The sequence below is a fragment of the Pteropus vampyrus genome, unplaced genomic scaffold (genome assembly GCF_000151845.1).
Source record: "Pteropus vampyrus isolate Shadow unplaced genomic scaffold, Pvam_2.0 Scaffold236, whole genome shotgun sequence".
Classification (NCBI taxonomy): Eukaryota; Metazoa; Chordata; class Mammalia; order Chiroptera; family Pteropodidae; genus Pteropus; species Pteropus vampyrus.
The window spans coordinates 480,087-495,542 of NW_011889017.1; the positions used below are offsets into that span (position 1 = coordinate 480,087).

Here is a 15,456-nt window from a genome sequence, read left to right on the forward strand (position 1 = left end):
TGGCTTCCCTGTTACTCCCAGGAGAAGTTTGAGGAATAATGGAGAATGAGTGTACTGAACAAAAACCATTTCAACATGAATACTGTAGTCCATTATCACATTTCCCCGTAAAGATTGACCATTTCCCCGTAAAGATTATGTCTTAGTAACTTTCCTCACTTTCCTTAAACTCTGTCCTGTTGCTGTGTTGGGAGGGGCTTTGCTTTCTAACTGTTTCTAAAGTTTGCCTTTGGCTAAACTTTCTGCATACTCACTGTTTCCTCTCTGGGAACCAAAGAAAAACTGAAAAATCTCTATTAGTGTGTTACGCAGAGACATTTTGTACATTCTTTGCCTCAAACTCTCCCATCTAAACCAGACTTTATTAGGAAAGTTGCTGAAATACAGAAGAATGAAAGAAAAACAAGACATTTTATATTAAGTGTTTGCTTTCAAGTTCCTGTGTCTGATCCTTGCCTGGGTTAATACATAATGACAGTGGAGAAACCAATGGAGTACTGTGATTTGTCCTGTCTTCCCCTTTTTTAAAGATGAAATTCTCCTCTAGGTTTCAGACTTAGTTTAGCAACTAAATGAAGGTGAAAAACTGCTTTTCTCAGTTTCTAGTTTTATAAATTGTTCTCTTTGTTATAGGAGCTTATACATTTGTTCCATGGCTTCTCAGCTTTAAAAGAGGAAGAGCCCTAGAAGAAAAAGAAAATAAAATATTGGTGAAAGAAACCGGTTACTTCTTTATATATGGTCAGGTGGGTTGAACCCTCATTCTGCTGTCACTGTCTAATGCTTCCCACTTTGTGCTCAATTCTGATGAAGTTTTTTGGTTTGTTTCTCAGGTTTTATACACCGATAACACCTTTGCCATGGGACACCTAATACAGAGGAAAAAAGTCCATGTCTTTGGGGACGAATTGAGTCTGGTGACTTTGTTCCGATGTATTCAAAATATGCCTGAAACACTACCCAATAATTCCTGTTATTCAGCTGGTAAATAATAGTTCTATGTAAATAGACAGAAAGACATTCTTCGATATGCTGTGTGGTTTTTATTATTTTGAATGATAAGCTAGTTTGTTTTAATTAAGACAGATAAAATCATTACTGATCGTTTTATCATTTTTATATACATTTAAAAAAGTCATTAGCTTTATAGCAATCAACACTGGGAATAGTTCTAAGCTGTGTTTTCTTCAACTTGTAATAATGACAAAAGTAATAATAGCGGAATAAGAGAATGATTATCACGTGCAAGACACCCTTGTCTCCACCTTACCTGTGCTTGCTCATTTAATCCTCCTGTTGAAGGAAGGTGGAATCCGAGACACAGAGAGGTAATGCATGTTGTCTTAGGTTGCACAACTGCTAAGTTCCAGAACTTGGTTTAAATCAGCCAGTCTGACTCCAGACTGTGAGTTATCAAAAACTCTTCTTTACATTCTGTGAAAGAAGTGCCCTTGGCTGGTTTGAAGGTCAGGTCAAGTCAAAAAATGGCTTCTCTCTCACTTTTATACAGGCGACATCTAATGTATATGGAAACCAGACAGACAACTTTGGGGTGTGGAAGTGTAGGAGCAAGCCTTCATTTTAACTCAGGGACAGTAAAGAAATGGAGAGAAAAGGGAAAGAGTAGGCTTTGTTCATCTCAGGTCTGTTTTAGCTGTATTGCCAATATAGCCTTTATTTTGTCTGGGAGATATTTTCTAATTAATCAAAGCCAGTATTAGAAAAAAAGTATTTGCCTTAACACATCTATTCCTCTCCCGTGATTTTGACAAACCCATTTAGAACCCTGAGGAATGTCTTCAGTTCCAGTTACCATGAATGGCAGTGTGAAACACAGGATTGAGGACTGACTGCTCAACTTGAAATACCATATTTCAAAAGCGTTTACCAACAAACACACAATAAATCAATTAGAAAGGAAGGAAAATACCTCATAATAATGGAGATGATTGTTATTCTGGATCTACAGCCACAGACAGCTTTAACAGGGTGATGGGGAAGTTCATTAAATTGGAATTCCCTAATTTTCATAAAAAAATGCTTCCTTGCACCCAGCGGTGACTAGTATTTTGGTGTTGCAAAATATTTACAAATGGCCAAGACTTCTCCAATCTGTTATTTATTTATATTAGTTAGTTCTTATAGCTTTACAAAGAACTCTTTTTCAAATTTTCTAATCACCTTCTCCTCTTATATTTACTTTCTGGGCCAGATTTCCTATATGACTTGCTTTATAAGAATTAATATTTTGACCTTAAAGATATTTCTCAGTGTTAATAACTTCATATTATAAATGGGAACCATTCTGTAGGACGTTTCAGGTTTGCATTTTTAATCTGTTCTAGGGCAAAGTTTAAATTCATTAAAAACTACATATTAGAGTATAAGTGCATAAAAAGCTCCCATAATAACCTGAAAAAAAAAATTAAAATGGCCCATTTGAGGAGCCCAACATAATACTAAAGAACTTCTTTATAAGTTGAATCTTATTATTTCATTAACGAATTGAATGTGTTTATTGTAGAAAAGTTTGAGCTGATTACTATAATCTGGAAGAATAGAAGTAGCCAATAACTCAGTGTTGAAATTTTAATAGACCAATTTTTAAAAGTAGTCATTTCACACTGACTTTATTTTGAGATAATGTTACTTAATGCAATATGATCTATAGCCGTCAAAATATTAGATTATCTTTAATTTCTATGGTAATGACTAATCTATTCAACAAACTCTAGTCATTTTTTTTACTTTTTAATGTAGTCATCAAATACTCTGCCAGTCTTATAAAGTATACACATTATCCTTAAACAATACCTAAAGCTATGTTCTTTTCTTTGTTATCTGTCTTAGTCTATTACCAAAAAAAAAAACAAGATCCTTGAAAACAGAATCTTTTGTCATTCTGATCACTGCTCTATGCCTGTTTAGAAAGGTGTCTAGTACATTACAAGTTTTCAATAAATAAACACCAACTGACTGTTGCTGGAGGCAATCTGGATGCTTTGGTCTTGATGATAGGAAGAATGTTAGCAGATGTGTTCATGTAAATCCATTTTCACTGTATGTTGCTGAAACAATGCTACTACTTTTTAAATTGTTACAGCTGACTCGAACAACTGGGTCAGGTGTGATGAGGTTGGTTGAATCTACCGATGCTAAACTGGGGATGTGGACTGGCTAATATTTGTTGAAAAAAATCTGCATTTAAGTGTACCCATGCATTTCAAATCGTGTTGTTCAAGTGTCAACTGTAGTTGAAAGTATTGACAATTTGAATACTATTTTATTTGTTGGTTTTGTTGTTTCTTCTCTTTTCCTTGCTTCTTTCTTTTCCTTTATTTTTTTTTTTTTAAAATTGGGTCAGGAATTACCTGATATACTGAGTGTAGTTTCTGAATTATGTTTTGTATTCCTCAATCACAGAATACATCATTGTAAACTAGACACATGCAGATTTATTGGTCAGTTTTGAGAAGCCAATTACTGTGTCGATTTTGATTATAAAGACAAACATGGTTATTTAAGGAAACATAAAATATAGACGGCTATAAAAAGTCATCCGAATGACTCCTAATTTCGTAAACTGGACTCTAGAGAAAAACTATGTTAATATATGGTATGTTTTTTTTTTTTACTTTTAACAATTTATATATTTTATATGCACATTTAAAAGTGTATATGTCTGTGTTTATTTAACATTATTATAAAAAAAATTTCTCTTGTCAAGAAAATAAAGTGAAGCCATTTTTAACTATATAATATTCCATCAAGTGATGTGCTATGGTTTACTGAACATTTTTTCTTAAAGTTAAACATTTGGTTCCTGTTCAGATTCTCCGTTTTATAAACAGTAGGTGGCAAATACATTTATAGCTGTTGTAACTCTTTTTACTCATGTCTTTTAACTCTATTATTTTTCTTTTTTAGACTAGTAGAATTGTAACTGGTTTAGAAGTTCACCGGTATTATTTGAAGTGTGAATACCTACGTTAAAAATTTTTCCAAAGCAAAACAATTTTATTTAATGTTCCTTTTTTTCTTTCCCATTGTACAACCACCTTAAAGTCTTATAAACCATTCTTTTCCAGGCATTGCAAAGCTGGAAGAAGGAGATGAACTCCAACTTGCAATACCACGCGAAGATGCTAAAATATCACGGGATGGAGATGGCACTTTTTTTGGTGCATTGAAACTTCTGTGACCTCTTTACACCTTGTATGTGGCTATTTTCCTCCTTTTCTATGTACCTCTAAGGAGAAAACACTTAACTGGAAATACCAAAAGGAAAAAAAAAAAGTAGTTACCATAGCCTTTTCTGTGAGCTATTTGTTTTGGTTTGCTGAAACTAGACCAAACAGGAAATTTAACAGACAACCACAGCCAAAGGTTGTCATGTGAATTACAAGAAATAGAGCCCATTTAAGGAAAGATAAAAAGACTTTTCACTATAATGCCATATTGAACAACTTAGTCATAGCTTCTTGTCTTGGAGGAAGCACAGGATTCAAAGGGGCAGTAATCATTTCTTCAAAAATTGTATTTTATTATTTACTAAAAACAAGTGCCTACATCTTTATGACAGTAAGACATTTTTGGGAAATCTCAGGATTCACCCTCAATTTTTATGTTAACTGTGCCCCTCTTTTTTTTCAGTTAACTTAGTAGAAAGTAAAAAGAAAAAAAATATATAGAAATCATGCATTCGCTATGTGGAAAAGTAATTAAAAGCTTAAATTTAAACATCATATTAAACAATTGGACTCAAAATAGGATATTGGTATTATTTAAGGTTTTTTAGCTTATTTCGTTTGTAATTTTTGTTTCTAACATTTTATATTACCCAATGGAACACCTGCAGGTAGTTTTCACAACAGAGAAGTAAGCCTCTCATGTGTTTACACTTATGTGTATTTTTTATAGCTAATTTCAGTTACTTTAAAAACTTAATGTAGGGTAATTCCAATTCATGCATATAAGCATTAATTGAAAAAATAACTATAATTGTTCTTATGTAAAAATAAAATCTCCAGTAGTTCATGAATACATTTACAATAATGTGATATAACTTCCCTTTATTTTCTATCCTTCTGTTTTAAACTGCTGCTATTGTAGTTCACGTATCCCAGCCTTTAAAAAATACTCATGTTATTAGCTTTACAGAAATTGATGTTTAATTAAAGTTCTTGGCATCCTAAAGTATGTTATATGCCTTGTGCTCTTCTAAAGATTACCATATACCAGAAGACATCGTTCTAACTTTCATTTTGTAAAGAAAATTTGAGAATGCTGTAATACTTATCTTTTATTGTATCAATTTCCCTTTTTTGCTTGTATTTTTTAAAATGTCATCCGTTTAATGAGTTTTCACTTCATTAAACTTTTTATTAGTTTAAACAGTAGCTGGAAGAATAGACCCTGGTCAGCATGAATTTTCCTCAGTCTATTATAAAATATTTTAAAAGATATAGTTTTCAAAACAAAAGAAATGATTTGTATTTTTTGTGTCTGAAATTAAACCTTGTCTAAAACTGATTTCTGTAATTTGGGTGTTTTGGTTAAAATAAAGTATATTTTGCAATTTATTTTGTTTTACAACATTGTAATTAAAAAGACACGAGAGGTGGAGTAAGAGTTTCAATACTAGAAGGTTAGTAATTATTTTTAGTGTTGCTGCTAACTTGGATTGCCAAATAAAAAATTTCAGAAACTTTTGCCTTATTTTTTGATTGAGTTTGTCTACTACCACTCATCTTAATACTACATAACTGTTAAATCTCATTTTTCAAATTAGGTGCATAATTGTAAAACATTATAAAGTAATGTGTGTTAAGGTATGACAATAAAGTATTTGAAATCATGAATATTTTACATATGTCAAAAAGGATTTGTGCACATCAATACTATATATAAAGATATAAATTAAATATTTTATAGAGAATAAGGTTAAAAAAGATAATGCTACATTATAATAGGCTCGCATACTAAACTGATATAATATGCAGCTTGCACCATTATTTTTTCCAAATGACTTAGCACATTTTGTCAGCAGATTTGGAATTCAGACACATAAAATATTCTGAAATCTTATTTTACTTTTGGTTTAGACCAGTGTTAACATATGAATTCTATCGTCCTTGTATATGAAATTGTGAGGAAAATTAGACTTTTATTAAGTCAAAGTTTATTAAGATATCAGGAAATAAAATTAAAATTAGGTCAGTCCAGTAGTGTGTATGGAGATCCTCACTGCAGTAGCAGTTGTCTGGCTTCCTTCTATACATTTTCCCCAGTTTATTTTAAGAAAAATGTGTTATTCTAGGATTACCTACAATAGAACATTTCTATAGTTTAAGTGGTTGGGTCCAGTTAAGATACTGTTATGTCTTAAATCTGAAATCAAGAGGTGTGATGATGAATAACTACTTGAGGGTATTAAATTGTTTCTTTGTGTGGGAACCAAACGGATCAGTATACCATCCAAAATGAAATAATGTGCAAGCCTAAACAGCACCTGGAGAAATCAATTCTACTCTCTAAGCCATTTTGCCAAAGAAGGTCTTCACACTGTAGTTTGTTATGGATGTGGCAATTTATTGATAGAAGAATTTAATAAATCTATTTGTAATTTGAATTATGATTTATAAAATGTTACTCTAAAGACTTCTCTGCCCTAGGAGAGAAGTTTTAAACCGGTGTACAACACAGCGATGCAACCAGCTGATGTTTTTGGTTTGGATCCCATGTTGCTTTACAACTCAAAAAATTTAGATTCATTACATGAAACGTGACATTTAAACTCCTTTCAGAAATACAGATGTTTTATTTTAAAACACAAAGGGTTAATATATAATATACAGGCAATAAAAATGCAAAACCTTAAAGGTACGGCTTGGTAACACATGTTTACGTAGCAGATGTCCTCTTGTAGCCACCTCCCAAATTTAAATACAGAACACTGGCTAGTAACCCAAAACTTTTTGTGCTCCTTCCTGTCTTTAAAGGTTATCACCGTGCTGACTTCTATCATCAAGGAACACTTTTGCCCTTTTGAACTTTGTACAAATGGTATCATATAGGATGTAAACTTTGTACACACTTTCAGCATTCATCTGCTCACCGTTTTGTCTGTGAAATTCTTCCACACTGTTGTATGCAGTAGTTCATTCCTGTTCACCGCTGAATAGAGTTATTCTATGAATAAATTTGTCCATTTTACCATAGAAGAGCCTTTGGTGTATTTCCATTTGAGGGGCTAGTATGAGTTATGTTTCTGTGAATATTCTCTGAAAATATTTTAGGGAACCTAAGTACATATTTCTATAGGATCTATACCTAGAAGTGGAATTATTGCAACATAGAATATACATATGTTAGACTTTAGTTAATACTGCCAAAAAGATTCCTGAATGATAAACAGTTTACATAAAATCAAGCAGAACTGGGCTATTGGAAGCAAGGACTGACTGGGCTAACTTTTGTCTACCCATGGCAGCCAGGCAAGCACTCTGCTTTGCTGCAGACCCAACTCGACTCTCTTTGTCCACCTGGTATCTGTCTGCCTCCGTGCTAAGATCCTGGGGATTGTAAAATATAGTTTACTCCTGATTATCTGTGGACACATTCACTTTTATAAATTAATCCTGTAATTAGTATAAATTTGATTAACTTTTACAAATTAATCATGATTAAAACAGAGGTCCAAGATCTCTAGCCTTGCTTCTATCAGCAGCTTCTCCTTTCTCCTTTCCAGTCCCTCTTCTCCTGCGGGCCAAGCATGAAGTGAAGGGCTGGCAGCGGCAGTCAGCAACTCTAAACATAAGATGTCTCTGCTAAGCCGTACCCACATCATCAAGAAATGAATGCAATTTTCTTTTAAACTCCACTTGAGATTGTCTTTGATTTCCTCATCTTCACCACTGCCATTATCCAAGTTGACTTTTGTTATTTAAAAAATAATGAAATAAAATTATGTTTAGGATCACTTTAAAAATAAAGATAATAAAATAAAATTACAAGAGTATATTAACAATATACTATGAGTATAAGTTTGTTGCTTATTTAGATTTATGTTATAATTTTATGCTGTATGGTCCTTATTAATCTTAGAATGATACATTTAGAATATATGATACTTTTTCTGCACACTTAATTTTGTGCATGTGGAAAGATTTTAGGCATTTGTTTTATTTTTGTTTTATCCTGAATTTTTAGGTCTTGCTGCAATCACACACTGTATTTAAACTAATCACAAAGATTGGAAATAATAGGCTGAGGTGAACTGGATAACTGTGTGATGAAGAAATCCTTGATGTAGTGTTATGATATTAAACTGTCAATTTGGATCACCTTGTGGCTAATTAATGTCATTTTAGAAGACTAAACAAATGAGATCAACAATATAAAAACAATGATATACCTGGTATACAGCCACACAAGATGATTAATTCCTGTGTCTCACTTTATTCATCTATATAAAAGTAGCAATTCTTTTTTTCACAAATAAGTGGATAAAATCATAAAATTCACTTTAGACCATTTAGAGGAAAACATTGGTTATGTGGTAAAATATATTTTAAGGACTTTTTTGTATAAAACTCATTTTATTGTGTGTGTTTGTGTTTTTTTTAACTTTGATAAAAAAACTAATAGCAGGCCAAACTTTTTTCTCCTTAGGCACTGATTCTGAGCTGGTAAAATTCCATGAGAACAAAGGGTCTGCAATGATCATGAATGTGGTCGCTGAGCACAGGCTCACCGTCAAAGATCTCCTGTGACATCTAAGCCCTGCCCCCACTCTCTGGTTATCAGAAGCTGAAAAAAGAGGATTGGGCCTGTTCATCACCATCATCTGAGATTAGGGGATGGTGATGAAACGACAAATAATGGGGAAAATTAGGTATAGGAGAAGGAAGGAGATTCTTTACCCTGAGGTCACAGATTTATCTAGCTTTAAATGTTTTGAACTGCTGACTTTTCACTTTGGAGTAATTTCAGGCTTATAAAAATATAGAAAATAAACAACACAAAGAAGTCTCTCATACCCTTCATTTTTATTTCGCAAATGTTAGCATCTTGCAGTACTAGAATCAAAATCAAGACAATATCTTTAATGTGACATGGTCTTAAGTGTTGAGTAATAATCAGCCTTCTCCTTGATAACCATTATACCCAAATACACACACACACACACACACACACACACACACACACACACACTATAATTAGAATGTGGTATTGGAAGATGAAGCTGGCTTCTTGGACATGCCGCTTATGCAGTAGCAGAGGGCTCCATACTCCAGAAGCCTCTGTTTTTCATTTACATGCTCTTGCCATCCTGAAATTTGTAATAATTTTTAAACAAGGGGCCCTGAATTTTTATTTTGCACTGGGCCCTGCAAATCATGAAGCAGTCCTGCTTGAGGATGTTGGAGAGAAGTAGAGGATGGTAGTTAAGAGCACATCTTTAGGTCCACACCCTTGGAATTCAAATCCCAGGTCAATTGTTTACTGGTTTTAAAATATGGGGTGTGAGGGTAATAGTACTGGTAAACTCATGGAGTTGCTATGAGAAATAAATGAACATGTGAAAACACCTAGTATAGTGTCTGGCACATTATAAGTGCTAAATGCTTTTGCTTAAAAGACACGCATACCTATATCCTCATACACGCACGTGAGAAGAAGGATTTGAATTGAATTCAAAAGAAGAAAAGAGACGTACGCTGTTTGGTTTTATTTTCGTAAAAGATCTGAAAGCTAAACTGGCAGGAAATTGAAGAATACCTGGTTTGGTTGCTTACTTTTAAGATATTTTAAATAGACTAGAAAAAATAAAAAGCATAAGTCAGGAGCCCACAGGACTAGGAACACCATGTTGGCCCTTCTTCAAGTCCCAGAAGGCCTCCTCTCTCTACTCAGCAGTGCAAATGAAAAAGAAAAACAACTCTGATGACATCCCACCCTGGAGGATAAGCATTTCCAATATAGGAGACAGGCAGGGCAAGAACTTCAGTGTGAGAGCGGACGATCACCCTAAGATTAACCTGGAGGAGTGAAAGGGAACCAGGATTCAGGAGATAAGGTGATAGTGTCAAGAAAACAGAATAAGGAGAGATTTGATGAGAAGGAAAAAGGCCACGGGGTAGAGCCTTTCCTGGGCCAAGGGATGTCCATATGGGACCTGCCTGCAGATGTGGGCTGGGGACAAGTAGGGCAGAAAGGGGTGCTCTGCCCACACCTTTCAGTATCACCTCTACCCAGCTTCCCTCTAAAAGGAGAAAGTTGATCTTCCTAAGGGGTCTCGTCAGGGAGTGAGCACATAGTTAGGGTCCCTGGACACCCAGGGAGTGAGCACACAGTTGGGGTCCCTGGACACCCACTGGAATAGCAGCCACACTCAGTATAAACAGGACTGTGTGCATAGAGAGTCACATGGGAACGAAAACAATCAGCCACATTTTTATTTGCATTTCAGATAAGTCTATTGCATAATACATGACAATTTGACTCCCTTGGAAGTTGATGCAAATTGATTAATTTTTTCGTAAGTGGAAGGAGACAGAGTTGACAGGGCTGCCAGATTAGAGTCCAAAAATCACAGTTTAAATGAACAAGACATTTCTAAACAACTGCCTGCGCAGAAATCTCCTTTACAACCTTGGAAGATTGTCATCCAGCCTCGGAGTAAACTCCTCCGGAGAAGACAGCCTGCTTTAATGTTAAAATCTGTCTCCTCCAGGGAATGAGGATGCGGTCTGTGCATTCAGAGATACATCTCACCACCTTTCAGGAGAGGAAATTTAGAATTTGACATAAATTCCTTTTAACCTACATTATCTGAGTAGATGCATCACCAGGAGGTTACATTCAGCCACTTGTAAGAGTTTGGGAAGCTGCAGTAATTTTCATTTATGAAACTCATAATTCATAGGAATTCCAGCTGTTGCTTGAGTATTAACTTGGAGAATGAGTAGTCTACATCTGTCTCGAGCAAGGTTGGTCGCCTGCCTTCTCATATGTGGTGAAAAAGACCCTGAGTTTCCTGATAACAAATATATGGAAATTGTCAAGTAATGAAGAGTAAAAAACTAGAAATTTCTATACCAGAGGAATACATTTTTTTAAAAAGTCTTCTCTCCCCCAAAAGAAGTCAGAAAAGAGAGAGAGAGGAAGAAGAAGAAAGGCAGGCAGGCAGGAAGAAAGGGAGGAAAGGAAGAAAGGAGGAAGGGAGGAAGAAACTTTTCAGTATTTTTAGAGAGCAATAACATGCTAGAGGGGAAAATTAGAATCAGAGGGTAGAATTTTAAAGTATTGTTCTTTTTTTTAAACAACTTTATTAAGGTAAAGATGGTATATTATAAAATTTACCCATTTAAAATGTAAAATTCAATGCTTTTTAAAATAAATTTAAAAAGTTGTACAGAAAGTTATAGAATTTAGTTAAAAACATTAGGAAGTTGAGACTATATTCACAAGAAGGAAGAGGAGGAGCTTAGAGGGAGATTAAAAAAAAATACTTTTTTGAGAATTTATTTGAAGGATCCTTTTTATTTTAGAATAGAATTAGATTTACAATAAGGTACAAAGATAATACAGAGAGTTTTGTATACCCTTCACCCAGTTCCCTGTACTGTTAAGTGAACATCATATATTACTTATATTACATCGTCACAACCAAGAAACTAACACTATTAACTGAACTCCACAATTATGAAGATTTTATAGGTTTTTCACTACTGTTCTTTTTCTTTCTAGTATTCAATTCAAGATATCTCATTGCATTTAGTTATTACACCACCTTTGTCTCCTCTAGTCTGTGACGGTTTCTCACACGTTCCTGTTTTCATAGCCCTGGCAGTTGTGAGGAGTATTATGCAGGTATTTTATAGGTTTCGGTATGCTGATATTTTTCTCATGGTTAGAAGAGAGTTATTTTGTGTTTGGGGGAAGAACACCAATAGGTGAAGTGTTTTTCTCATCATGTCAAATCAGAGAATAATGATCATCTGGAGAGGTAGTGTTGCTAAGTTCACAAGAGATCACTTTTAAATTTATATGTTCCTCTAGTCATTAAACCATTTAACTGTACACGATACATTAATTTGGAAACAAACCCACAAAACATTCAGCATGGGCAATGTAGCAATGTCTTGCCTTTGCCTTGCTGAGATGTTGAATGCATGTATCACCGCTAGAGGGAAGCACTAGAACAATGAAAGAGAACAAAAGTGAACGGTTTATATTATTCTTAAATGCAATTAAAAGTGATAAAACCAGAAACTAGAAGAACATGGAAAGACTAACCAGACCCTTGTAGTGTTTCCTCAAACCATATTCAACTAGTAATGAAAATTTGCCATGTCACAATTTCTACGCTGTTCCTACATGATGAAAGTTGATTCCTGTTTATTTGTACTAAAAGATTTACAAACCCGGAAACTTTGGCAAGTTTATAGTCCCTAAAAATTGGGAACAAAGGGAAAGAATAATGGCAGGGAGAGACTGGAGAAGGGGAGGATTGAGGACAGGCTTCATTCTAATTTGGTCCAGGCTTCATAGAAATCTTTTCTCGTCTTTGGATTTTTACCAGCAAATTGTTAGTGATATATTCTAATTACATATATAGAGAGAGAGCATATTGTCTACTGCTGTTTAATTTTTACGCATCACTGCATTGAACTGATTTTGCATGAATTATTTAATTTTTACTTTAAAAAATTAATAGACTTTTTAGAGCAGTTTTAGTGTTCCATAAACATTGAACAGAAAGTTCAGAGTTCCCGTATAGCCAATCATCACAACCCCAGTTTCTCATTATTAACGTATTGTATTAGTGTGGTAAATTTGTTATAATCAATGAACCGATCTTGATACATGGTTATTAACTAACGTCCAGAGTTTTCATTAGGGTTTATTCTTGGCAGTGTACATTCTATGGGTTTTGACAAATGCGTAATGTCATGTATCCACATTACAGTCTTATACAGAATACTTTCACTGCCCTAAAAAATCTTATTCATCTGTCCCCAACCCAAACCAATGACAGTGACTGATCTTTTATTGTCTGCATAGTTTTGCCTTTTCCAGAATGTCGTATAGTTGGAATCATACAATATGTAGCCTTTTCAGACTGGCTCCTTTCACTTTCAATATGACGTAAGTTTCCTTTATGTCCTTTTGTAGTTTGATGGTTTGTTGCTTTTTACTGCTGTATAATATTCCATTGTGTGGACTATCTACAGTTTATCTGTTTACCTATGGAAGGACATCTGAGTTGCTCCCGAATTTGGGCAATTATGAATAAAGCTGCTATAAACATTGTTTGCAGACTGTTATGTGGACATACGTTTTCAACACATTTGGCTAAATATCAAGGAGCACGATTGCCATATCATATGGTAGGACCGTGCTTAACTTTGTAAGTAACTGCCAAACTATCTTCCAAAGTGGCTGCACCATTTGCATCCCCATCGGCAATGAATGAGTGTTCCTTTTACTCCACATCCTTGCTAGTATTTGGTGTTGTCAGTTTTTCAGATTTTAGCCATTTGTTAGTGAGTAGAGTTATCTCTTTGTTGTTTTAATTTGCACTTCACTTACAACACATGATGTTGAACATCTTTCACATGCTTATTTGCCATCTGTATAGGTTAGGTATCTGTTCTTTTACCCACTTTTTAATTGGTGTGTTTGTTTTCTTACTGTTGAGTTTTAAGAGTCCTTTGTTTATTTTTGAAACAAGTCTTGATCAGATGTACGTTTTGCAAAGATTTTATTCTAGTCTGTGATTTCTTTTTATTGTCTTCAACTTTTTAAATCAAATTTAATTTTTGTAACAACTCTATGATGTAGGTCTATTACTAACTCTGTTTTATGGGTCAGGAAATGAGGTCATGGAGAAGTTGTGTATCTCATCTGAGGTCTCAAACATTAGAGTGCTGTGGAAGGTGAACCCCGACAAGTGCAGAGTCTGTTAAACTCAGTGCTTCTTCACTCTTGTTTTCAGTTCTCATTAGCTTTGCACCGTGGGACATTTCTGCTCAGTTGAGGCCAAGACCCATGCAGAGACCCTGATATTCGTCCTTTCTCCACTGATATTACCCAGACAGTAATGCTTAGAAATGCAGTAAACTGGCAATAGTGTTTAAAAATAGACTTTTAAATACTGTAAAATCGAATCCAGCCTCAAAAAGTTTACATTCAGACCAACAGCAGAAGATTTTTCAATGTCAGAGAATAATGGAATGGTTTCCTCAAAAATTGAATTAAAATCCACTATAAATTAAACAAAGTTTTAATCTTTTCCTTGATGGAAATAAACATGAGACTTCAAGAGTCAGAGCATGGGGTCAGCTACCCTTATTTTTAGTCACACTGGCCTGGAAATTTTCCAGTGACAGAGCTGTAATGTCCCCTTAATCCAAAGACTCGCACAGAAAAAAGGTGAATGAGTAACTTTGTGAGTGCTTTGTCAACTGTACCAATTCCTGACTGAACAGGTCAGGGTGGGTAGTCACGCCCTAGGCATATAACTTTATTAGTAAAAGGCTTATCTTTGCCTTAACCAAGCCCTACCTGTTGTTTTTGTGCTTCTAGATTAACACACCTTTGAATAAACTATAACCACCCTTAAGAGAATGCATAATCTTCACTATCCTGTAATCCAATCCCAGGCTTGCTCTCTCCCACCTTCAGGTAATCTTCTTTACGTTCCCTCTTTAATCCTAAAAACATAAAAGAAACTATAAACTTATTCTCCAGAGTATTTGAGATCTTGCTGCCTGACATACGTTGTCAGTTTGTCTCAAATAAACTCTTATAAAAATTCTCCACAGATTTGGACATTCTTAGTCCAAATCTTCTCTCATGAAATCAAGGTGAAAGTTTACAGTCCCAATGGCTTTCTTTGTCAAGGGGCTTAGTGCTTCTTTTTTCAAAAAGCTTAATAAAGGTAACGATAAATGATTTAATGGGCTGTTTAATGCTTTATCCACAACGAGGTATAGAAATTGTGGGACTGTGGGATGGCAGGTTGGTCTTCTTCCACCAGTTCCAACCCCAATCCCCACACCCAAACACCCTTACTTTCCTGTCTGTGAGCCACACAGGAGTCTGGGAGACACTCGATTGCTCACAGGCTTATTGTCTTCTTATCGACAAAAGTTTCTTTAAATTGAATATTTGCAAGTCCTATTGAAGCTCTTGAAGTGAAGCTCCATTCAAGCTTAAATGATCATAAACTTCACATTGTTTCCTGAACCAAACTAATTCAATTCATGGTAGAGAATACATCTACGTCCCTCTTTCTTTTTATAGCTAATTAGCTTTTGAGTTTAATAATGAATTAAGTTTAATAGACCCTGAGCTAGAGGCAGCCTATTGAATTTCCCTTCTTTTGTTTGAACTGGACTAGCTATGCATCAGTAAGAAAAATGAATTTATCTTTATTATGAATTG

General features: G+C 34.6%; 1 protein-coding gene across 1 annotated transcript in view; it reads left to right on the top strand.

Annotated features, from left to right (window-relative positions):
• Positions 1-5,707, top strand: part of TNFSF13B (TNF superfamily member 13b) — a 36,244-nt gene extending 30,537 nt beyond the window's left edge. Inside the window, exons 5-6 of the mRNA XM_011373927.2 lie at positions 834-984; positions 4,089-5,707. Coding sequence (XP_011372229.1) covers positions 834-984; positions 4,089-4,201 — 264 coding nt within the window. The 3' untranslated portion in view covers positions 4,202-5,707. The remainder of the gene's footprint in view (positions 1-833; positions 985-4,088) is intronic.
• The last annotated feature ends 9,749 nt before the right edge of the window (positions 5,708-15,456 follow it).